The 25,100-nt window shown below is 38.0% G+C and overlaps 1 protein-coding gene across 6 annotated transcripts in view; it reads left to right on the top strand.

Moving 5' to 3' along the window:
• Positions 1-25,100, top strand: part of DLG2 (discs large MAGUK scaffold protein 2) — a 2,253,656-nt gene that overhangs the window by 449,129 nt on the left and 1,779,427 nt on the right. For all 6 annotated transcript variants that reach the window (XM_051821188.3, XM_089332011.1, XM_051821160.3 and 3 more), the window contains one exon: positions 19,098-19,193. In XM_051821188.3, the coding sequence (XP_051677148.1) occupies positions 19,098-19,193 (96 nt within the window). The remainder of the gene's footprint in view (positions 1-19,097; positions 19,194-25,100) is intronic.

The following is a 25,100-nucleotide window of genomic DNA, read 5'->3' as shown; positions in this document are numbered from 1 at the left end:
TTAATTAACAAGATCTAATAGTTAATAGTTAATTGATTCCCATTAACTAATAGTTTTAAAAATGAAATATGTTATGAATTGTAACTTGGAACCCAAGCCCAAGAATATGCAAAACCTGATCTCAAATTAAGCAGTTAAGATATGAATTGACTGAGGAACTGCTACGGATTTCAGTACACATACATGGCTGAGAAGGAAATTCCGTATAATAGGTTAGGATGTAATAGTAATTCTGGAAGGTTTCACCTAAACTGCATTTTAAAGGATGTTTAAGAACCAGCCAAATAGACAGAAGTGGGGAGAGATGAGCATTAGTGACAGTAAGAAAAAAAAAAAAAACTTTACAGAAATTCATGGAGTCATGAGAAAAATCTCACTTTTCCTGCCATTTCAGTGTGTGGGCATGGGCAAAGTGATGCGGAATATTGCAGATGCCACTAGAAATTCAGTCCCAACAACCAGTCAAGTTAGTAAAAGATGTGTGTGTGTGTGTGTTTGTGTGTGTGTGTGTGTGCATAAAATATCAGAATGCTTCCTAAATATCTAAATTTATATTTAATTCTTCAGCCCACACCTTGCCTAAGGAAGCCTCCAAAGTCAGGTGAATAGAACATAATGAATTTGATTAATCAAGGAAGGAAGTGCTTCTTCAAAAAGAAACAGCAGCTAGAATAGAAATTTTGTTAAAAGAAGATTAAAAGAGTAAAGGAAAGCTAAATACAATTTTAAAGTTGGCTTTTGCAACATTTTTTGCAAACCAAATTGCACCTTGTTATATCTGTTGCCAAAAAGCAAGTAGAACTGAGAATACAAATGCTCACAATTTAAAATTACCCATTGGAAATAAAAGGCAGACAGAATAATGAAAACACTTTAATACTTATAGATAAGTACTATTTTGGGATATTTTAATAAACAAGTGTTTATTTTAGTTGCTTAGAAAATTTTCTTGGATTCTAGATACATAAATTTCAACCCACGTTCTCTAGTTGCCATAACAACTTGATGCATTTGTTCTCTTGTGTCATTTTTTATTGCATCAGTTTTTTTTTTTTAAATTTTTGGTTGCTATGATAACACAGTATAGTTGTTAAATTTATTCTATTCACATTTTGTTCTACTGGAAACTAGTAATTTGCTTTTATTTTTCTCCAAAGAAGTTCATATTACAGAAGTGTAATAAGGAACATAGTGTTCTAAATTCTAATACAAGTTTATACAAAAATTGTAATTATGTGTATTAATTTATGTCCAAATGGTATTACTTCTGTGACATGGAAGATGGCTAGTGATTATTTAATTCTACTCTGAAGGGAGGAATCAACCTTTATTGTATCAAATGAAGGAAATGGGCAGTTTGATTAGCAGTTATATTGCCAAGCATGATTTCACCCAGTTTCACTTGGAGGAAACTGCTTGGTGATGTCAAGGATGTATTGACACTAAAAGATGACATCACTGGTTCCCTTACTACCTTGCTTCTCTACAAAATGGGAGCTCATTTGTTACAATGATTGAAACGTTGTCATAATAGAAATCGCTAATCTATGTCCACTTGTTCCTAAAACAAAACAAAACAAAACAAACCGGGGTTGGGGATTCATATCAACAGTTCCCTTATCTAGAGCCAGCATTGTAATGTAACTTAGCAGGTAAAACAGCTGTGTACAATGCCAGACTCCCATAAGGGTGCCCATTCATGTTACAGCTGCTATAATTCTGATCCTGTTCCCTGCTAATGGCCTGGTAAAGCATCCAAAGATGGCCCAAGTACTTGGGCCCCTGTCACTTATGTGGGAGACCTAAATGAAGCTCTTGGCTCCTGCCTTCAGTCTGGTCCAGCCCTGGCCATTGTGATCATCTGGAGAGTGAACTAGAGAATGCAATCTCTCTTTTTCTCTCTTTCTCTCCTCTCTTTGTATAACTCTTTCAAATAAATCTTTTAAAAAAATTTCCTCATCTAAATTAGATATTGGAGGGATAAAGGACATGGAAGGTGGCTACATAAGTTTGTTTTCGTTTGTTCAGTTAACTCCTGCTATTTCGTCTATTTTTATTGCTTTTATTAGTATGAGCTTTAATACCAACTAATTATATCAATGAAGATTGTTGATACTCTGGTCTCTTCTATCCATAAAGATTATTTAAATTTGGACATTTTTAAAGACATAATGAGGTAAGGGAAAAATGGACAAGGGAGTCGAGTCACATGGAGACTTGGTTGGACTCTAATAATTAACTGCAATTCTTGGAAGTTACTTATCTGCTGATAAATGTTAGATATATAAAACAGGAATGAAATAACTCATTGGTATTTTGGGGATAGGAATTCAATGAGATGATATATTCAAACAGCCTTGTACAGTGCCCAATATATAAAAAAAATGCTCCAAACATCTTAATAGCCTCTTCTTTTCCCCATTCCCTTCCACTGAATGTAGATAAGAAAAAGTGAAAAGTCAGAAACCAGTGGAGTTCCAAGGAAGGTAATGAACTCAGATCTTAGGCAGCCTCTTATCTCAACTATCTAATATTAAGAGGTAAAAGGAGCATGGCTAATTTGGACTTAATTTGACCTGGAGTTATCCTTGATATTTCAACCTTTTCAGTGCAGTAAATGGGGTTTGTCAGCATGAGGCTCATTGTGTTCATCACTGCGTTGTGTTGTGGTAGAACACTGCTTGGGTCCCACATAGTAAGATAAATCCTCTTAAAAAAGGCCTTATTGTCATATCTAGAATCAAATTTGCACTCTGTTTTGGGACCTTGGGAAAGTCACTTAACTTCTGAGCCTCAGTTTCCTCCCATAGATGTGTAACGTTATTAAAAATATATTGAAGGGGCTGGTGCCATGGCTCACTTGGTTAATCCTCCGCATGCGGCGCCGGCATCCCATATGGGTGCTGGGTTCTAGTCCCAGTTGCTCCTCTTCTCAGTCCAGCTCTCTGCTGTGGCCCGGGAGGGCAGTGGAGGATGGCCCAAGTGCTTGGGCCCTGCACCTTCATGGGAGACCAGGAGGAAGCACCTGGCTTCTGGCTTTGGATCGGCACAATGCCGGCTGTAGTGGCCATTTGGGGAGTGAACCAACAGAAGGAAGACCTTTCTCTCTGTCTCTCTCTGTCTATAACTTTACCTGTCAAATAAAAAAAACAAATGTATTGAATACCTGTAGCTCATACTTAGTATGGAGTTTATTAACTAGAAGTAATAAATGTAACATTTTCATTGGATGTTTTTTATTAATACTAGATTGTTATGGCTAATGGTTTTATTAATAATTATGGTTTTGATTGGCTAGTCAGAATTTTAGGACCTAGCACAAAATTATGTTCCAGTAGGAAAATTGAGGGATTTAGAACACCAGAATGCCCAGAGCTGATTCCAGGCACACTGGATATTTGATATAAGATAACAAGGCAAATATTTGCTTTCTTCAGGCTCAGGTGAATATAAGAATGCTAATATTCTGGTAGACCTGCTCATTACTTCCTTGGGAAACAAGAGTGCTGTCTCCAGATTGGAGAAACAAGTGCCTTTGCTTGAGAAGAACTGAAGAGGCTGGAATTGACAAAGTAGCTGTGATCCTATTCCTTCTCAGTGCCTAGAGCACTATCCAGTAATAAGCCTGAGCATTCAGGGAAATGCATCGACGCTGTCAGGCCACTAGGGTGTCATTTAGAACTTCTCTGTCGGAACAATGGAGTCACATAAATTTCAACCCACATTCTCTAGTTGCCATGGTAACTCGATGCACTTGCTTTGAAGTGTCTTTTGCGTCTTCCACTATCCACCCCTTCCCCCCTTTTTTTCTTTTTGTTTTTTAATCACCGGGATTTTTACTTTGTCAGTAATTTCCTAAATGTCATTTTTGTGGTTTCCTTCCTTCTATCTCCCAGCTAAATTTCTGAATATGTTGTCAAGGAGAGATTTCTACCTAAGAATAACAGATGAATGTGTGTTTTAACACAGGCATGCCTGTAAGTCTGTAAGTCTCTCCCTCTCACTGTCTCTCTCTCTCTCTCTCTCTCACACACACACACACACAGAGGCAAATTATATTGTTAGAAAATGGATACATTTTTAAAGCCTTTCAGCAAATAAAAAAACAATTTATGTGGCTTAAATAAAAATAAAAGTAGGCAGTTCAATTCTAGAGCAACTTAACGTCTTAGTATTTTCTTAGTAATTGCGGTGTGAGGACTAGATATTTATTGAATTCTTACTGCATTTTTTTCTCCACATGATCTCTTTAATATATTTACATGATGAAGAGAAATTTATTTTGGGGTAAAGACTGAGAAATTGGACTTGTATTTAGCTATTCAAACTTGGGCAAATTACATAATCTCTCTAAGCCTGAAGGTTCTCATGTATGGTATTTGTGAGGATACAATAAGATAATAGAAGTGGTATTTGTGAGTATACATTAAGATAATAGAAGTGGTCTATATAGAATAAATAGGCTCTAGAACATTATAAAAATTGTTAAGTCCTTTTCATCTAACCAAAAAGTGCATTAATAACAAAATCTGTGTCTCACCCAGATGAATGTTTTATTAATCAATGCAGATATTTTTATATAAAAAATGAGGCAAATATGCAAATACCAAAGTGGAATGGTATGCAGTCTCCTTGCTTGAATGCTCACAATGTAAAGAATTGACAGTAGGGAAGTATTTCTGGGAAGCCTCCAAGGGAAAATGATTTTTGTTATATCCAATTAGGACCTTTGATCTGGGACCAAGTCTGATTAAAAATATCAAGCTAATAGTGGGGACATTTAGAAATTGTTCTGTCTACTGGAAAACAATAGTCACCACCATCGCAAAATTCCCCTTTCATGTGGGAAGTGGCTGTGCTACAAGAACATTCTAAATATAAAAATGTGTTTCATCAGGGTCAACGGGGATGCTAGAAAACAACATTAGCCATGCAGGCAAAGGGTTATTGCCAACCTGTGAGTGCCACCATTGCTGTGCATTTGTCTGCAGGGTTGACAGGGTAAAAATAACACAGGGACAGAAACAAAATTAAATTTTAAGAGGGGAACTGCAATTAGATGGTGTGACACCTGCTTTCTAAAAGTATAAGGTCTTTCAGAGAATAAATGTCAAAAAATTAAGCCAAAAAAGATATAACAAGGAAAATTCTTAAAGGGATAATCTCTAAGTTATAATAATTCAAAAATGCATATTTTAAATGAGAATAAACAAGCATGAAGAACGAGATAAATTATTTCCTCTGTAACACTAATAAAATGGAAGCACTAAGCGAATAAAAATTGTGGTTAATTTTCAAGAATTTGATAGCTTTATTAAACAAATAATGTCCCCTTGAATAATTTAATAATAATCTATTAGATTATAATTCAGAAACATGGTGGATGTTGGCATCAAACTAAACCAGATTTGAATGCTGGCCCTACCTTTTGGCAGTTAAATAATTTTGGTTGAGTAACTAAACCTCAGTAATCCTGAGTTTCTTTTTCTGAAGGTAGGGAAATCAAATCAAATTTCAGTCTAGGTTTTGCTATGAAACTATGCAAACTTGGACAAGTTGCTTTGCTTCTGTGGTTCTTTTTCTCTGCTGTACAAAGTGTAGAAGTTAGTCACTATGTGGCAATCTACTTTAGTACATTTGAAGCCCTGACATTCCTGGGCTCTGTGTTCTGTTTAGCGCTGATACTTAACTACTTTTCTACAGCTAAGGCCTTTCTTTTCTGTCTTCTTCTGAATCTACAGTTTACTTTAGAATCCAAAAATCCAGTGCTTTCAGATCCTGCAGATAATACAAATGGGCAACTTGTAAGTATTTCAGCTCTTTGCTGAATCTTCCAGGAAGTATGCTGTTTATCTATCCTTAGGATCTGAGAATATGATGATAAGATAACATAACATCCAGATTCTATAGCTTTCACTCAACATTAATTAATGAGAGAACTTTGTGGTTCTGCTTCTCTCACTTGAACATTAATGGGACATGTTCTTTGTGACAGGCACTGTATAAGTCTTGTTGAAAATATTTAATAAAATAGTGTTGTTCACTACATAAAATTCAGAAATATACAATATAAAGAGTGAATTAAACATCACTTACGTAATCACAAGTGTAATTGGGTGACTTCTTTCAGTTTAGTCAGTTATTTATATTCATTGGTTCCACATCTGTGAATTCAAATATTTGAAAAATTTGTTTCTACACTAAATGTGCAAATTTTTTCTCACCATTATTCCCCAAGAAACACAGTATAACAACCAGCTGAATAACCTTTACACTGTATTATGTATTATAAGTAATCTAGAGGTAGTTTGTGAGAGGATGTTTATGAATTACTTGCAAATATTATGCATTTTATGAAGAGGCTTGAGCATCTGCAGTTTTTGATATTCACTGAGTGGAGGTGTTCTGGATCCAGTTTTCCCAGATACTGAGGGATGACTGTATTCACCTGTGTTTTTTTTTTTTTTTAACCTAACTTTATATATAGTTAGTACATATTATTTTACAACATCCCTTTTACACTGAAAATAATCCTACTTGTGTTTTTATATTCATAAAACTTTTTTAAAGATTTATTTATTTATTTGAAAGGCAGAGTTACAGAGAGACAGAGGCAGAGAGAGAGAGAGAAAGGTCTTTCATATGCGGGTTCACTTCTCAGATGGCTGCAATGACCAGAGCTGTGCCAATCTGAAGCCAGAAGCCAGGAACTTCTTTGGGGTCTTTCACGTGGGTGCAGTGGCCCAAGTAGTTGGGCCATCTTCCACTGCTTTCTCTGGCCATAGCAGAGAGCTGTATTGGAAGTAGAGCAGCTGGGACTTGAACCTGCCCCCACATGGGATGCTGGTTCTGCAGGTGACAGCCTTACCCACTACGCCACAGTGATGGCCCCTCATAAAACTTTATTAGCATAATCTTTAATAGACATATAACTTTATTTATATGGTTATACTGTATCATAGAAGAATGGAATGATGGCTAAGAGACTCCAGTGAGATTCCCTGGGTTTGAATCAAATCGCCACCTTTTGTAGATTCTTAGGCAATTAACTTAATTTCCTTATCTACATTATAGGCACAATAATAGTCAGCCATTGTGATGACTCAATACGTTAATCTTTCTAAAGCATAGAGAATATAGAATCAATAAATAGTAATATCCACTACTAACATTTTTTTTGTCAAGTCTGATATTTATTTGTTGAAAGGCAGAGCAAGACAGAGAGAGAGAACAAAGTATCTTCCATTTACTGGTTTACTCCCAAAACACATTGGCTGGATCTGGGCCATGCCAATGCCAGGATCCTAGAACTCCATCTGAGTCTCTCATGTGTGTGGCAGGGGTCCAAACCCATGGACAGTCATCTGCTGCCTCTCAGGATGTATTAGTGGGAAATTGGATTAGAAGCAGATTAGCTGATACTTGAGTCCAACATTCTGATATGGGATACAGGCATTCCCAGCAGTGTCTGAACCTGCTAGGCCACAACACTCACCCAGATACTTACTTCAAATCAATAAGTTTATTATTTGCATTATTATGGGCTCAAATATACTTATATTTCTTCTATCACATTAGGGCACATTTTGTTTGTTGACTATGTTTTCTTCTTCCTCTCTTACCTACTCATTTCTATCTCCTATTATACTAAAGTTTTTTCTATATTTGTATCTTACTTTTTCTTTTGCTGATTGGGAAATTCCTGCTTGTCTTTCTATTCTTTTATTATTTTTGTGGCATTCACAATAATCTATAAGTTATGAAACTTATTAGATTAAGAATTGATCTCTGTCAATATGACAAGGGCTATGATGTACTTTAACTTGTTTAAACTCCAATCTCCTATCTTATTATCCTTAAACATAAAACTTTTATTTCAAATCAAAGATTTGGTTGGAATATAAAACTTTTTATTTAAAATCAAAGCCTTATTTTATTTGTGACCTACTTTGTTAACTAATAAACTTTGGTGTTCTGAGTTTATTCTTCTTTCTACTTAAGTATGTCCTCTAATAATTATTCTTTCAAGGGTCTTAATTGTTAAATTAACTTAGTATTTGTATGATTCTACCACACTTTTTTTTTTGTTTGTTTTTGACAGGCAGAGTGGACAGTGAGAGAGAGAGACAGAGAGAAAGGTCTTCCTTTTCCGTTGGTTCACCCTCCAATGGCCGCTGCGGCCGGCGCGCTGTGGCCGGCGCACCACGCTGATCCGATGGCAGGAGCCAGGTACTTATCCTGGTCTCTCATGGGGTGCAGGACCCAAGTACTTTGGCCATCCTCCACTGCACTCCCTGGCCACAGCAGAGAGCTGTCCTGGAAGAGGGGCAACTGGGACAGAATCCGGTGCCCCGACTGGGACTAGAACCATGCTTTTAAAAAAGATTATTTATTTGGGAGGCAGAGTAACAGAGAAGGGGGCAGAGAGAGAGAGAGAGAGGGAGTGAGTGAGCGAGCTTTCAATTGCTAGTTCATTCCCCAAATGCTTCCAACAGCCAGGGCTCTGCCCAAACAAACGTGGGAGCTAGAACTTCTTCCAGATTTCCCAAGTGGGTGGCAGGAACCCAAGTCCTTAGGCATTCATCTTCTGTTTCCCAGATGTGCTAACAGGAAGCTGGATCAGAAGTGGAGGCAGGACTCAATATTAAGTATTCTAAATGGAATGTGGGTGTTACAAGTGGCTGTTTAACCAACTGCACCAAAATGCCCACTCCCTCAGCCAGACTTTTTTTTAAGGTTTTCAATGAAAAATGCTTCTGTTTTCAGCCATAATGGAATATCTAGTAATCGATAAGACTAACTATGATAAATAACTGTAAGACTAGAAATGTATGTGAAGGGTACATGGTATTATTTGTCCTATTTTTGCAATATTTTTATAAGCCTGAAATTATTTCCAAATGCATTTAAAATTAAGGAAAATATAAAACAGCAAATAAGGTAATACATCTGGGGTATTTATTTTTTAATGTAATTTCCAATTTTAATCCTTCTACTTCTCACCTCAATCCTTTATTGGTTCTCTGTTTCTTAGGATAATTTAAATTGTTTGGCTTAATGTCTAAGATTCTCCTAAACTGGCTTCTGTTTACTTGTTCTGTTTCATTTTTTAAAACTGCTTACTTTGTGATTCAGCAACATTATATAGAAGCATATGTTGAACTACTCCATCCTCTTCTAATACTTCAAAATTGAATTAAAATTATTTATATATTTATATCACCTATTTTACTTTAAGTTCCCTTAAGGTCTAGAATAATGGACATTCATACATTTTTTTTGAGCTGTGCCTCTTGAATTTCCAGAGCGCTTTGTATTTCTTTTTGCTAATTAAATTTTCTGATTTTTATAGTGACTCTTTTATTTATATTTAATATATAAATACATTTCTTAGACTAAATTATTTTTTGAAGATTTATTTTATTTATTTGAAAGATAGAATTAGAGATAGAGATAGAGGGGGGGGGGCCCTCCATCCACTGGTTCACACTCCCCAAATGAAAGAAACAACCAGAACTGAGCCTATCTGAAGCCAGGAGCTGGGAGCTTCTTCTAGGTCTCCTATGTGGGCACAGGGGCCAAGGACTAGGCCCATCCTCTTTTGCTTTTCCAGGTGAACTAGCCGGGAGCTGGATTGGAAGTGGATGAGAGGGTAGTTGCCAGAGCGAGTTTCATGGGTTCTTTTTCTCCACTTAGTATAAAAATAAAAAGCTGTGCAACAGTTTGCAAAGAGGCAGAAACTTTTATTTAACAGAGAAGTGTCGGGTCTGAGAGGAGACCAGGTGGAGTGCCAGAATGGGACATTGGCTTTGAGGAAGTGTCCTCGGTTTTTAAGGCATTGCTATCTGTTCATTGGGTCATTCTGTTGGGGTTACCCATTGGACAGGAGTTTCACATAATTGTTGATTGGCTTGGGGCTCATGGAGGTAGAAGGAGTCTCCTGAGACAGCCTGACTCTTCCCAGGGGCTCAACCTCTTCCTCTGCCAGGTCTGGGTGGAAATTTGCAGCCAAACTGAAGGTGAGATTTAAAGCCAAAAGGTCACACATGTAGCATAAGAAGCTGTTAGTGGAGAGTTGCCAGTTGGTCTGGAGACAAGGTTTCCAGTCACAGCTGGCAGCCTGCTTGTGAAAGACATTCTCCCTGCATTTGAGGGGTCCACAGACACTATCCCCCAGCTCCACTGGATAGCCTCATGTGACACACATTGAAAAGAAATAGGGAAACCTGGGCATTTTTATGCTAAGTTTGCTGAAATGTGGACAGTCATGCGAAGACTGACTGGACAGAGGAGGTACGATCTAATGGTGATAAACTGGGGGGAACTCAGGAAAGCTGGTTTTTGTTTAGATAATTTTTGCCGTTTCTGTGCCTTTGATTAATATAGAGAGGGTGCCTCTGAAATAAAGGTTTGATGGCCTACTTTAGCAGGGAAGAGAGAAGGGAAAGTAAGAATGACTCCCATGTTTATGCTGTTTTGTCTAATACCAAGGAACCATATTTTGGGGTAGCATAGCTTCCACTCCATCAGAAAAAATATTTAACCTCACATTTGTGTAGCTTAGATGTTTCTCACATCTGAAGAAGATAGTAAAGAGTGAAGTAAAGCCATATGCTCTATACAAACAAAGTCTAGGACATATTACTAAGATTACTATATTACAGAGCTCAACTGGAATACGCTTCAGGGATGTATGGTTCATATTCCTAAAGGATGGGCAGGGACGGTGCTTCCCAGTGGCCTGGCATTGCAGACCTCCATTAAAATTACTTCTTGGAATTTCTATGGCCTTTGGTTCTTGCAGAGACAGATTTTGTGCATGATGCTCATGAATACCAACACTTGTTTCCAAAGTGGGTTCTGAAGAAAAGATGATTATGTGTAGATTGAACAGATCTAAGGCATTGTAGTGATTTACAGAAGAAAAAAAAGCAATTAAAAATGCAGGACTGGAAATTGGGCAAAATGTCCTCATAAAGACTAGATTTGAAAGTCGACTGGGAATGACTATTTAAAGAATGGATAAAGGAAAGAAATTTTGGGATAACAGCTCAACTCAGGGACTAAAAGGAGGAAGAGGGGATGAAGGAGATGGAACTATCTGAGCGGATAGGTAAAAACTAGGAGAAAGATGTTTTTCTAAATACAGGAATGGGAGTTTCAAGAAGGAGGAAGTAGTTAATGGTGTGATGTGCCAGAGAGTAGAAGATAATGAATATTATACAGTCAGAGAAAGTGGAAGCCGGTGAAGACTAGGAGGTCCTTGGTGAGTTTTAGTAGTCAAGTCTTCGGCCAGTGCTGTGGCTCAATAGGCTAATCCTCCGCCTGTAGCACGGGCACCTGGGGTTCTAGTCCTGGTTGGGGCGCCAGATTCTGTACCATTTGTTCCTCTTCCAGTCCAGCTCTCTGCTGTGGCCTGGGAGTACAGTGGAGGATGGCCCAAGTCCTTGGGCCCTGCACCCGCATGGGAGACCAGGAGAAGCACCTGGCTCCTGGCTTCAGATTAGCACAGCGCACAGGCCGCAGCAGACATTGAGGGGTGAACCAACGGAAAAGGAAGACCTTTCTCTTTGTCTCTCTCTCTCTCACTGTCCACTCTGCCTGTCAAAAAAAAAAAATAGTCAAGTCTTCAGGGAAGGAAGGCAAACATTCAGGTAGTGTTGCAGAAGTTACAAACTGGCTACCCTTATTGCAAAGTGCAACCCAGGTTTCCATTCTGTTTGTCATATTTCAAGTTAGCTCACATAATATTTTTAAAATATATAATTGTTGATAAATAACACTTTTTTAACAAATTTAGTTTAATGCTCAATTATCTTTTATTAACCCTTCATGAGTCAGGTGATATTCCATCTATGGAACAGAAAGATGCACTGACGAGCTGAAAGGAGAAGTGGCTTTTTCAGCGGGAAAGGGCTGAAGAAAGCAGAAAGTGACAAGTAGCAGATTGGCAGTTTCAAAGTGTCTTTCCTTACAGCATTAAAACAGATGACTTCCTTACCATATTAGCCCAGTAGTGTATGCCCCTTCTGGCTGGTTGCTGTGAATCTCCTGGTGTTTTTTGTTTGTGTGCTTGTTTGTTGTTTGTTTTGTTTTGTTTTGTTTTAAAAGTGGCCTATTTTATAGCTCAGTTTGATTCCATGGCACCTAGCCTGAGTGACTTCATTCAGTGCAGGAGATCATTCCAAAACAGTGGTCTCTAAATTTGTTTCACATTGCCAACATTTAAAAATCAAAGTAGTTCATATAAAAGTTCAGACTTGCATGTTCTCTTGAAAATTCTAAAGTGCTGATATTACATCTTTGCTTCCTCAATACAGCAAACACCTAGAAATGACTATATTTACATATATATGTAAATATATTTATATATATTTATATTTATATATATATATATGGCATGTGTTCCCCATCTCACTAGAACCATCCTTCTCTTCTTTTTTAAATGTCTTTTTTTTTTTTTTAAGGGAAAGGATTTATTGGGGAACACCCTACAGACCGGAGTGAAGGGGCAGTGAAGGAAAAAGAGAGAAGGAGACTGTAAGAGAGAGAAACAGAGGAGGGAGAAGAGAGAGGAGAGGAGAGAAGCCAAGAGAGGCCAAGAGAGTGCAGGAGAGAAGGACCAAGAGAGCACATGTGCAGGAACAGGCCCTTTTAAAACTTTGCCTGAGGGCGGGCAGGGAAGCAGGAGCAGGGAATCCCATTAGGATGGGGGTGGAGTCTGGCTCAGGTAGCTGGGCCATGTGGCCACCTGGCTACAACTGTGCCAGTTTCCTAACATTCCCTCCTTTTGTTTTTTATAAAGCAAGGTTTGTATGGGATTGCATTAGTCCCAAAAGTCCATGAGGGGTAGAGGGACGATGATCTGTCTTTAGAGCTACTTCCTGCAGACATGGGGCAATGATGTACTCTGCTGGCATGGGGTGATGTCTCAGGCCGCTGTCTCCTGGCTCATCAGCAATTATTTAACATTTTGTCTTCCACATGAATAGTTTTCAAACTAGCATGTGTCAGAATTACCTGGAGGGCTTGTAAAACACCAGTTGCAGGGCCCTACCCATACTGCATAAAATTAAGTAGATCTGAGAGCTTTTTTTTCTAATAAAGTTCTGGGTGATGCTGGTGCCACTTGTCTGAGAGCTATAATTTCCAAGTGTGAATGGTCAGTAAGGAAATGGTGCAGTTTACTGCAGTGGTTAGGTACACAGACAGAACTAGATTCTGTTTTCTTACTCAGGAAATAAGGATAATATACCTACTTCCTAAGGCTTTAAGCAATGTAAATGAGATAATGCATATAAAATATGTATCAATATCCTTAAAGCAAGGCCTAACTTATGTAACTTTATATTAAATGGTTCTGTTGTTTTGTTATTGCTATTATCACTACTATTATATCTTTCAAGAATATTGATTCTGGGGAGGAAGTAAGAAATAGATTGCTAGTTTTGTAGCCAAAGTGATCAAGGGCTATTTTGGTTGTTTATTTGTTTTGTTAAAAAAGAGGGAAGTATGGGGCTGGCGCTGTGGCACAGTAGGTTAATCCTCTGCCTGTGGTGCTGGCATCCCATATGGGTACCAGTTCTAGTCTCAGATGCTCCTCTTCTGATCCAGCTCTCTACTATGGCCTGGGAGAGCAGTAGAAGATGGCCTGAGTGCCTGGGCCCTTGCACCCATGTGGGAGACCTGGAAGAAGGTCCTGGCTCCTGACTTTGCATCAGCTCAGCTCAGGCTGTTGTGGCCATTTGAGGAGTGAACTGCAGATGGAAGACCTTTCTCTTTTTCTCTCTCTCTCTCTTTCTGTAACTCTACCTCTCAAATAAATAAAAATCTTAAAAAAAAAAAAGAATGAGGGAAGTAAAGAAATAAAATATCTATTCCCATGAGGGCAAACTAGATGACAAGTTATCAGGGAAATGAGTAATGATAGGGATAAGAAGCATGAAGAGCCAGTCAAGAAATTGAGATTGGGTGATTTTATATATTTAGGAAGCACATTTTGTACACCATATAATATGAGGTAGGGAAATTGTAGATCCTTGAACAGGCATTGTGGCACAGCAGTTTAAGCCATTGCTTCCGATGCTTATATCCTGTATCAGAGTGCCTGGTTTGATTCTCAGCCATACTGCTTCCAGTGCATTATCCTGCTAATGGATCTTCCTGCTAATGCGTATCCTGGGAGGTAGCAGGTGATAGTTCAAGTATTTGACCTCCTGCTACCATACAAGAGACCTGGATTGAGTTCCAGCCTCCTGACTTCAACCTGGCTCAGCCTTGGCCTAGTTGTTGTGGGCATATAGGGAGTGAACCAGTGCATGGAAGGTGTCTGTCTCTCCCATTTCTAATACTCTGTCTTTCAAATGAGAAAAAGTAACAAGTAAATGTATATATAAAAAGAAAGTTGTAAATCTTGTTGGGACCCAGAATATACCATTCCAGAATATGACTATAAGAGAACAGATTGCCACTTCAAAATACTCTTCTTGACATACTGATTATGTCAAGATGCTTAGTTTGAGAAAGTACAGATGCTGGAAAAGCTATGAAAACTTCCTTTTGTAAAGAAAATTGATATCTATAAAGTAAATTCTCATTAGTAAATGTATCTATATCAGGAAGAGAGCTGCTCTAAGACGACTTTTATCAATTGAGAGACTTATCTGCATAACAAGGCACTTTTAATTCCCTCTTCCCTCCCTCATCCTCACTAATTTGGTTCCTTTCCGTAGCTCAGAATGATATATAACTGTCAACAATCTGACCCTTTTTTTTTTTTTTTTTGACAGGCAGAGTGGACAGTGAGAGAGAGAGACAGAGAGAAAGGTCTTCCTTTGCCGTTGGTTCACCCTCCAATGGCCGCCGCGGCCGGCTCGCTGCGGCCAGCGCACCGCGCTGATCCGATGGCAGGAGCCAGGAGCCAGGTGCTTTTCCTGGTCTCCCATGGGGTGCAGGGCCCAAGCACCTGGGCCATCCTCCACTGCACTCCCTGGCCACAGCAGAGAGCTGGCCTGAAAGAGGGGCAACCGGGACAGAATCCGGCGCCCCAACCGGGACTAGAACCCGGTGTGCCGGCGCTGCAAGGCGGAGGATTAGCCTAGTGAGCCGCGGCGCCGGCCAATCTGACCCTTTTTAAGTCTTATATTTTGTGAAACTCTTTTGTATATGTGGGTATACATATAACTAAATGTTTTTCTCTTATTAATCTGCCTCATATAAATTTAACTTGTGGCTTAGCCAAAGGATGTGGGAGATTTTTTCTTTCTCTGTAATCCAGAATATCCAACCCGTCTGGGGGATGGTTGATAAGGAGGAAAAAGACCCTATGCAATGGGTGGCCTTTTGTCTGTATTTTCAGTGATGATGGTCATAAAATTTGAGAATACCTGCATTCCACACAGCTAATAGAGAGGAGTAAAATGGTCCTAACTCATTTCTTCCTTACTCTAAAATTTGTTGTTTTTTTTTTTTTTTTTCCCTTTTGAACATGGGGTTTTCTAAGCCCATATGATTTGCTATTAGACTGAACAGTCATGCTTCTATAGGTAACTCCCCTTATCTTCACCATTACTTCAATGTCATATCCTTCAAGAAGCCTCCCTTTATTTCACAGTCTGATAGAGATGCTCTTGTTTTAAAAATGTATTTATTTATTTGAAAGTTGGAGTTCCAGGGAGAGAGGGCGAGACAGAGAGATGTTCTACCTACTGGTTCACTCCCCAGATGGCCACAATGGCCAGGGCTGGGCCAGGCTAAAGCCTGGAGCCAGGAGCTTCCTTTTGGTTTCCACATGGGTTGCAGGGCTTCAAGCACTTGGACCATCTTCCAATGTTCTTCTCAGGCCAGTAGCAGGGAGCTGGATCAGAAGTGGAGCAGCTGGAACATGAACCCATACCCCAGTGTGATGCTGGCATCTCAGGTGGAGGCTTACCTGCTACGCCACAGTGCCTACTCCTAGATGCTCTTTTCATGCTGTATATCCATTATTGTAATTAACATGTTGCATTGTAAATTACATATAAATGTATTTCCCTGTCCCATTAGAACTCCTTGGAGGATAAGTACTTTATATTAATGTCTCTCTGTCTTCAGAGATCAATAAAGACTTGTTTAATGAATTAAAAATATGGATGAATAGATGGATATACATGTAAATCAACAAATAACAAGAGAATAAAGGCTCTGATCTGGCTAAGAGGAATGTCCAACTCAATAACCTGAAGACTCCCAGGTAGCCTCTGCTTCAGAAAGTCTTTTACTTCCAGTGCTCAGTCTGGTGGTGGATGTACTGCCATATTTATTATGATGATGGATCCAAGTAGCAATGGTTGCAGTGTAGGCTCAATCAATCAATAGCTTGGGTATAGTCAGTCACATTAGAGGACAAATTCTTACTCTAGGCATTTATAAAAGTGATGCAGACAGTCAAATTCTTCATGCTACCAGGGAGGCATGTCTTTAATCTGCTAGAGTGATTTACATATTGTACCAGCATTTTTCTATATTCAATTATTCCTGATCGGGAGACTCTCCACTGGACTTTATGAGCAGTTACAGTGAAATTTTAATGTCGGTTACACATTCAACAGTGAAACCATTAAAACAGTTCATTGAATTGGCCCAAAGGACTCCATACACAAGATCATTTTAAGTCTACCACAGTGGATCCTCCCCATACTCAGTGAGCTGAATCCTGGTTCTCTAACTCCCTCCCTCATGACCCTCAAACTCATGGGACTGAGCTGATTGTGATTTGCATGTCTGTTTCCAACACAGCCATAGGAATTTGACTCCCTCACTTCCCAGAAGTTCCCAGTATGTTTGGATGGATGAGAATGATCATTGTCAACTATTTGATATTTTCATTCTACTCTAGTAGAAACTTTGATTCTACTCTAAGTCATCTTTTTCATTAAAACATTTGAGGTCTGTTAAAACTACTAATGTTTTGAGTCCACCCAAAGTCCTATATCAGCAGCAATATCATCCAACTGCCAATCTACAGAAAGGTAGATTAAAGGTATCCCTCTTTGGGGCCCTGGCCTGTAGAAAAAAATCAGGACTGCCAATCTGATTGCTTTGCTTATAAAAATGTCCACAGTAAAGATCTGCCCTCTGGGCCCTGCGCTGTTGCATAGCAGGTAAAAGCCACTGCCTGTGGTGCCAGCATCCCAAATGGGCACCAGTTTGAGTCCTGGCTGCTCCACTTCTGATCTAGCTGTCTGCTGCAGCCTGGAAAGCAGGAAAAGATGGCCCGAGTCCTTGGCCACTGCACCCGTGTGGGAGACCTGAAGGAAGCTCCTGACTGTCAGCTTTGGATTGGCACAGCTCCGGCCATTGTGGCCATCTGGGGAGTTAACCAGTGGATGGAAGACGTCTCTCTCTCTGCCTCTGTCTCTTCCTCTCTGTAACCCTCTCAAATAAATAAATAAATCTTTCAAAAAAATCTGACCTCTGATGAGACACACTGCAATCCAAATGCCAACAGACTGTATTGCCACCATTGATGTCTGTCATCATACCAAACATAGCTCATCCATCATCACAAACTGTCTTCAAACTAAAGAAACTCTTCATTTCTAATAGTAAGCCTATCTGGGTATCCTCAGGTGATTGAACCTTATCTTCCTTTTATCCAAATCAGATCACTTCTCTGTTTATCTCTGCTTCATTTATTCATCAACTTTAAACTTTTATTTTATATTTATTAAATATTGCCATGGAGATTGAAAAAATGGTAATATATCCTTCTTGTCCTGCAAGGGACTCTAACAAGAAAGAAATATATGAGTATATAATTTATAACACAATGTTTTAATCACAGTGATAGGCCTAAACTGTGAAGATGGGAAAGAAGGGCTTCTACAATACATTGGAATCAGAGGGATCATGGTTTCTGCTTTCTTGTGGTTGCCAATTTCTTTCAGTTCTTAATCAGTGCAGGTATATGTCCCTGTATTATCTGAAAGTGAACAACAGCTTCTGCTTACCCAGAATGAATTTTAGGAAGTGAGGCTGACTGGTAGGTTGGTGAGGAAGTCTTCCCATTCAGAGAAGAGCAAGCAAAAACTTTTGGGAGGGGTCTTTGGTCTGTTTCCAAGTATCTAGCCTGCTACCACTTGAGAAATTTCTCCTTATACACAAATATAAAGCAAAATACCATTATTAAGCAGTTAAACATTTAATGTGGTCAACATGTTTGCTACCAATTCCCAAGGATGTTCCACACTTCTCTTTCATAAGTTAAGTTTCCGATTTTTTCTATTCCAGCAAACTAGGACTCTGTGAGTTTTCTGGCCATGTCACTGCCAATTACTGTGAAAGGTCTAAGATTTTACCTTACTTGTAAGCTAAGAAGTTAGTCTGCCACAGTTTCTTGGATGCTTACTGAAGACTCTTAGGACAAAGATAAAGGACTGTATTACTTGCAACAATGGAAGTAGCCAGACTATCAATATTTTCTTGTACCAGTTTCTCTAGCGTCAGTTCCTAAAGGACAATGCATGGCCATATGATACATTCGGATGTAATGGGTTACATTGTAGGTTGCCTTCCACTCCTTTGTGGACCACATCTCTTAAAATGGTCTGTAAGCAAACCTATCCTTTTGCTAGAGGTAGATATTATTTTTAATATCCAAGTCTGTAAAAATATCATCTAGAACAAAGACCATCTGTATCTCTGCTTATTCTGCATTCTAACAGGTACAAAAGAGAATGAGTAGGTGTAAGGATTTACATAAGATGAAATCAACACTTCTATCTTCAACTTTCCATTATCATGATCAACTTTTACCAGATCATCAGTTTGCCATTTTTTTTTATGAATAATCCAAGCTCAGCACTCACTGGTGAAAAAATTTGAAATTTAAAAACATGTCTTTGAATAACTGTCCCATTTTACGTTTTGTCTTTGGGAGCAACATTAAAATGGGTTATAGTGTATTCATATTCTAAAACTGACATAAGCAACATATAATAATATTTGTTCAGGTCTTAGATATTTTAATGTGTGTATTAAAAGCTTGAAAAAAATATAATTTACAGTGCAGAAAATACATAGAAGTACTGATTTTTAAATTTTCTTTATTTTTAAAGCATATAGCTTGCAGTGGACGAAAAGAAAATGCTTCATGTATTGAGCAAAATAAAGAAAGTCAGTGTTTTGAAAATGAAATGGTTGAAAAGACAAATGTAAGTGTTACTGTTTTTTTTTTTTCCTATTCTTAATGGGTGAGATTTGTTTTGCTCTGTGTTGATATTGTTTCTAGTATTGTTAAAATAAAAGAACATGTGTAGCTTAATTTCTGACTTTGGTCTGGTCAGCCCATTGGGTTTTTCTGCCTCTGAGCTGACGTTGAATTTGTAACATTTCCTAACTGTCCACAAAGATATTTTGTATTTTTGTTTTGGTGCATATTCTTAAATTACTAGTGATCATACAAACATTTTGTGAGTGGCTTTACTTTTCCTCTCTTGAAAATGTGTTTGCTTCACATGGAAGGTGTTATTTAAGCTATTTGAGGCAGTTATAATATCTAATTGTGCTTCCAGGAAAGGAAGTCATGGAAGTTGGCAATAGCACTGTTTTTCTACAAAAGGGACAGGGAGCGTAGATGTCTGTACTGGACTCATGAATACTTAGAAAACAAATTTTTGGATTTCCTAACTGTCCACAAAGATATTTTGTATTTTTGTTTCCTGAAAATGAAGTCATCAGGCCTGAGTGGGATACAAATGTGCCAACTTGTCAGACAGCTAAATTAAATAAGTTCTGGCACATATATTAGAGAAATTTGTGCTTTCATCCTAAGAGAGAATATTGCTTGTCTATACTACTTAAACTCAAAGCTTCAGTTTCTTTGTCTTATAAGATATTTGTGAAATTTTAATGAGATATTGAATATGAACATGTTTAATATTACATTAAAAATAATAATTTGTATTCAATTAAAATTAATTGTAAGTTTTACATTTTATTGAAATGGTATTTTAATTAAAATTTGGGAGATAAAAATAAGTGTTTAAGAATTTTAGACCTTTATTAGTGAAGAAACATTTTACATTTAATGTGGTTCCTTCCTTTAATTTTTCTGCTATGCCTTTTGAATAATTTTAAATAATTGAAAGTGTTTTTAGGCCAGCGCCACAGCTCACTAGGCTAATCCTCTGCCTGTGGCACCAGCTCACCGGGTTCTAGTCCTGGTTGGTTGGAGCGCCGGATTCTGTCCCGGTTGCCCCTCTTCCAGGCCAGCTCTCTGCTGTGGCAAGGGAGTACAGTGGAGGATGGCCCAAGTCCTCGGGCCCTGCACCAGCATGGGAGACCAGGAGAAGCACCTGGCTCCTGGCTTCGGATCGGCACGGTGCGCTGGCCGCAGCACACCGGCTGCAGCGGCCATTGAGGGGTGAACCAACAGAAAAAAGGAAGACCTTTCTCTCTCTGTCTCTCTCTCTCTCTCACTGTCCACTCTGCCTGTCCAAAAAAAAAAAAAAAGTGTTTTTAGGGGTGTGTTATGTATTTAAAGAAACCTAATATGCCAAAGATGAGACTTAGAGATTTGATATTCCAGAGATCTACTGAAACATCATGCGGATTATTTAGTTAGCTTATAGAGAAAAGGAGAGGACTTAAAGAATTGGCAGGAAGTACTTGGTGACTAAAGTAGGTAGAAAAGTAGGATATTTGGGAAGATTGACTAATGAATAAAAGTTTAAATTTAATGGTGGCATCTTAAATTTGAGGCAATGGAAAGAACTATGAGAAAATATTTTGAGAAGAGAAGAGCATATTGGTTGAGAACTGTATGTGATAGCAAATGAAGGACAGTGCAGAAAGAGAGAAGATTCAAAATCAGAAATCAGAATTTGTCTAAATTCTATCAGTAATTAATCATATGACTTCAAACAGATTAAATGACTTCAATTTTTACTCATAAAATGAGATAAACCTATTGTGCTTATCCTGCAGGAATATAGTAAGGGTCAAATGAAATAGTTGCAATGAGAAAGGATTGACAGTTAAATGCTCAGGCTATTGCATGTATTTTGAAACATAGCCACAATACAGAATGTCTCTTAAAAATATTTAGTTTAAGATAAGATTTTACTTGTTTTAACTGTAATTTCTTAAGCAAACAGATACTAGCCAGCCTAGTGAATTAGAAGTGGTCAATTAAGGGACTAAGTAGATACCATACAAACAGCACAGTTGATGGTGCCAAAATTAGGTCCTTTTTTTTTTAACACAAGAGCAGAGAGGTAACCAAGTGGAGAGAAACTTACCATAGGAAACCAGAATTGGTAGGAAGTATGGTGTAGGAAAGCAAGCCATAATTGGAAACCAAAGAATCTGGGTCAGTGTCTTTTTACATTTAGTATCTGGGTGTTCCTGGGCAAATTATTCAGTCTGTCTGAACCTCAGTGTTGTAATCTAAAGTGAATTAGATAATTTGAGACTCTTTTAAAGTTATATATATAATACTTTGATAGAACAGGGAAATTATTTTAGAGATCTCAACATTACTGTTTACTTTTTTTCATACTAAGGTATGTTTATACTTTATTAAATAGCTACCTCTTCTAATTAATAATAATTTTGTAACCTAGTTCTTTTTCCATATTACTATTCAATTTAATACTTAGAAAATTCATTTTCTTTCCTGCCACTCAGCCAAGGGAAAGATTTCTCTAGGACTCTCTTTATATGTGCATGTTTAATGCTGCCCATGATCCCTACTTTAAATGTGATTGTTCTGAGAAACTAAATAGCAAAATTTATCTTGAAAAAGAATAAAGTTGGAGGCCTTATATCTGCTGAGTTAAAAATATACAACAAAATGACAGTAATCATGAGGGTTGGTACTGGCATGAAGACAGATAATATAGAATAGAGATCCAAAAATAAAATTCTGCATACCCAGACAAGTGACTTTCAACAGGAGTGCCAAGACTTCATCATGGTGAAAGGACCATCTCATCAAATCATGGTGAGAAAAGTGAAAATCCACCTGCAAAGAAATGAAAATTAACTCAAAACGCATTAATGAAAGAAGACCTAAAACTATAAAAGTAGAAGAAATCATAAGCAGAAAATGTTAGGATGTTGGATTTGGCAATCAATGATTTCTTGGATATCATACCAAAAGCATGGATAACCAAAGCAAAAATAAAATGGTACTACATAAAACTTAAAAAAAACATTTTGTGAGTAAAAGGCAACATGGGAAAGTATTTGGTACAACAATTAAGATGCTGCATGAGACACTCATATCCAATTCTAGAGTGCCTGGGTTCAATATTCAGCTCCTCTCTCAATTCCAACTTCCAGCTAATGTATAACCTGGGAAGGCAGCAGGTGAAGGCTCAAGTACTTGGGTCCCTGCTACCCATGTGGAAGGCCTGGATTGAGTTCTTGACTCCTGACTGCAGCCTGGCCTAGTCCTGGCTGTTGTAGACATTTGAAGAGTGAAGCAACAAATGGTAGTGTTTCTCTCTCTCTCCCCCTATCTCTGCCCCACCTTTCAAATAAATGAATATTTTTAAAGGTTTGTTTATTTATTTGAAAGGCAGAGTTATAAACACAGAGGGAGAAATAGAGATAGAGATGAGATAGAGATGAGCAAGAGGGAGAGGGAGAGAGAGAGAAAAAATGAATCTTCCATTTGCTGGTTCATTCCCCAAATGGCTGTAATTAGCAAGGCTGGGCCAAGCTGAAGCCAGGAGTCAGGAGCTTCATCTGGATCTTGCGTGTGGATGTTGGTGGTCCAAGCACTTGGGCCATCCTCCACTGCTTTCCAAGGTGCATTAATAGGGAGCCAAATTGGAAGCAGAGAAGCCTGTATACCAACTGGCACCCAGATGGGATGCTGGCATCACAGGCAGTGGCAGCCTATCCCTTCTATGCCACATTGCTGGCCCCTATAAATAAATGATTAAAGAAAAGGGAACAGTAAACATAGTGAAAGGCAATGAACAAAATTGGGAAAACATTTTTAAATGTTACATTTGATATGGGATTAGTATCCAGAAAACCTAAACAACTTCTATGTCTCAACATCAACAACAGCAAAGTAACTCAAAGATAAGCAAAGGATTTCAATAGACAATTCTCCAGAGAAGATAAACAAATGGTTAATACCTCTATGAAAAGAAGCTCAACACTACTAAAATTAAGAGAAATGATAGCTATATTTACCCTGATTAGATATTACACAGTGTATAGATATTCCTTTAATATCCCTTAAGTATGTTCAATTTTTATGTGTCAATTAAACATAAAAAATTTTAGAGCAAGCATGAATGGGACCAGGATAAATTGTATCCACTTGTGCAGAAAAATATCATTTACTGAAGAAAATAGCACAAATTCATCATATGGTGAAAAATGTCAGTTCAAAACTATTCCTAAGATCGAAATGTAGAACTTTTAATACAACATATTTGCTTTTCAGCTGCTGAAAATCCACAGCTTTTTAAAGCCACATGGCTTATGTAGTCTTTTGGAAAACATCAACAATTAATTATCCATATTAATTAATAGTTTTATAAAAGTATTTTACTTTATTTCTGTTTATAAGTATTAAATGCGAAAATTTTATGAAATAAACTCTCATGTCATTAAAACAAAATCATAATGAGATAAACATTTATGTCTATCAGGATGTCTACTATCAAAGAACAGAAAAATAACAAGTTTTGATAAGGATGTGGAGAAATTATAACCCTTGGACACTATTTTTGGGAATGTAAAATAGTGTACACATAGAAAATCATATGGTGTTTCCTAAAAAAATTAAAATAGAATTACTATAGGATCCAGCAAATCTTGCTTCTGAATTATGTGCATTTGTGTGTATAGGGAGTGGTGAAAGGAGAATTATTGTTTAGCAGGCATAGAGTTCTTGGTTTTTCAATATGAAATACTTCTAGAAATCTGTTGTACATTTAAAAAATACTTAACACAAAAGAACTCTACACTTAAAAATGGTTAAGATTGAAGTTTAGTGTTACATGTTTGTAAAAAGCAATGGTTCTGGGCCGGCGCCGTGGCTCAATAGGCTAATCCTCCACCTTGCGGCGCCGGCACACCGGGTTCTAGTCCCGGTTGGGGCGCCGGATTCTGTCCCGGTTGCCCCTCTTCCAGGCCAGCTCTCTGCTATGGCCAGGGAGTGCAGTGGAGGATGGCCCAGGTGCTTGGGCCCTGCACCCCATGGGAGACCAGGAAAAGCACCTGGCTCCTGGCTCCTGCCATCGGATCAGCGCGGTGCGCCGGCTGCAGCGGCGGCCATTGGAGGGTGAACCAACGACAAAAGGAAGACCTTTCTCTCTCTGTCTCTCTCTCTCACTGTCCACTCTGCCTGTCCAAAAAAAATAAAATAAAATAAAAAGCAATGGTTCTGAGCTGATATTTCTACAAAATCAGATTTGAAAACATTGAATCAGACGATTGAAAAATTTTAATTTAGGTAATGCAGAGCAGTGAATCTTCAGTTTTTAATTTTCTTTACTGCTGTCCTACTGAAGGGAAACTCTCATTTGCTATAAATATTCAAGTTGTAGGGTATTTGCCACTTCACAAGGTAGCTCATTCTATCTGGACAAGTTTGACTATCATAGGACTATTCATTTTATTGAACATATTGATGTTTAGCACTGGATGTAATTTCTGTTTTTCAATGTCCAGGAAAGTATAGTGTCCAACTTCTAAGTATCTGGAATTGATAGAGGAATAGTTTTCTTTTTAATGGAATCCTGTGGTTAACTCAAGATAATTTGGTTTAACAATTTAAAACTGAATAAAATTGCTTCTTGTTTCCAGGTTGTGAAAATATTCTTTTATCTTTGAATATCTTGAAAATGATGAAGGGTCAGTGTTTTGCTTATTAAAGACCAGTGACTAGACTGTTTCTGTCAGCATTGCAGAGATCAGATTTTTGTGTTATTGACTCTGAAATATTCATAAAGGTATATTTTAACTAATAAATCAAAATATCAATGAATTATTTATTTGATACATTTATTTAGATGTCTCTAGAGGAACACAAACAGTACCAAAATAAGATTCTGTTCATTTTAATATATCCCTACTGAAGATCTCAGCTT

Source organism: Oryctolagus cuniculus, chromosome 1, assembly GCF_051225735.1.
Source record: "Oryctolagus cuniculus isolate XC-2025 breed Fujian yellow rabbit chromosome 1, ASM5122573v1, whole genome shotgun sequence".
Classification (NCBI taxonomy): domain Eukaryota; kingdom Metazoa; phylum Chordata; class Mammalia; order Lagomorpha; family Leporidae; genus Oryctolagus; species Oryctolagus cuniculus.
Note: the sequence above shows the minus strand (reverse complement) of the source record. Positions and strands in the feature narration are given on the sequence as shown.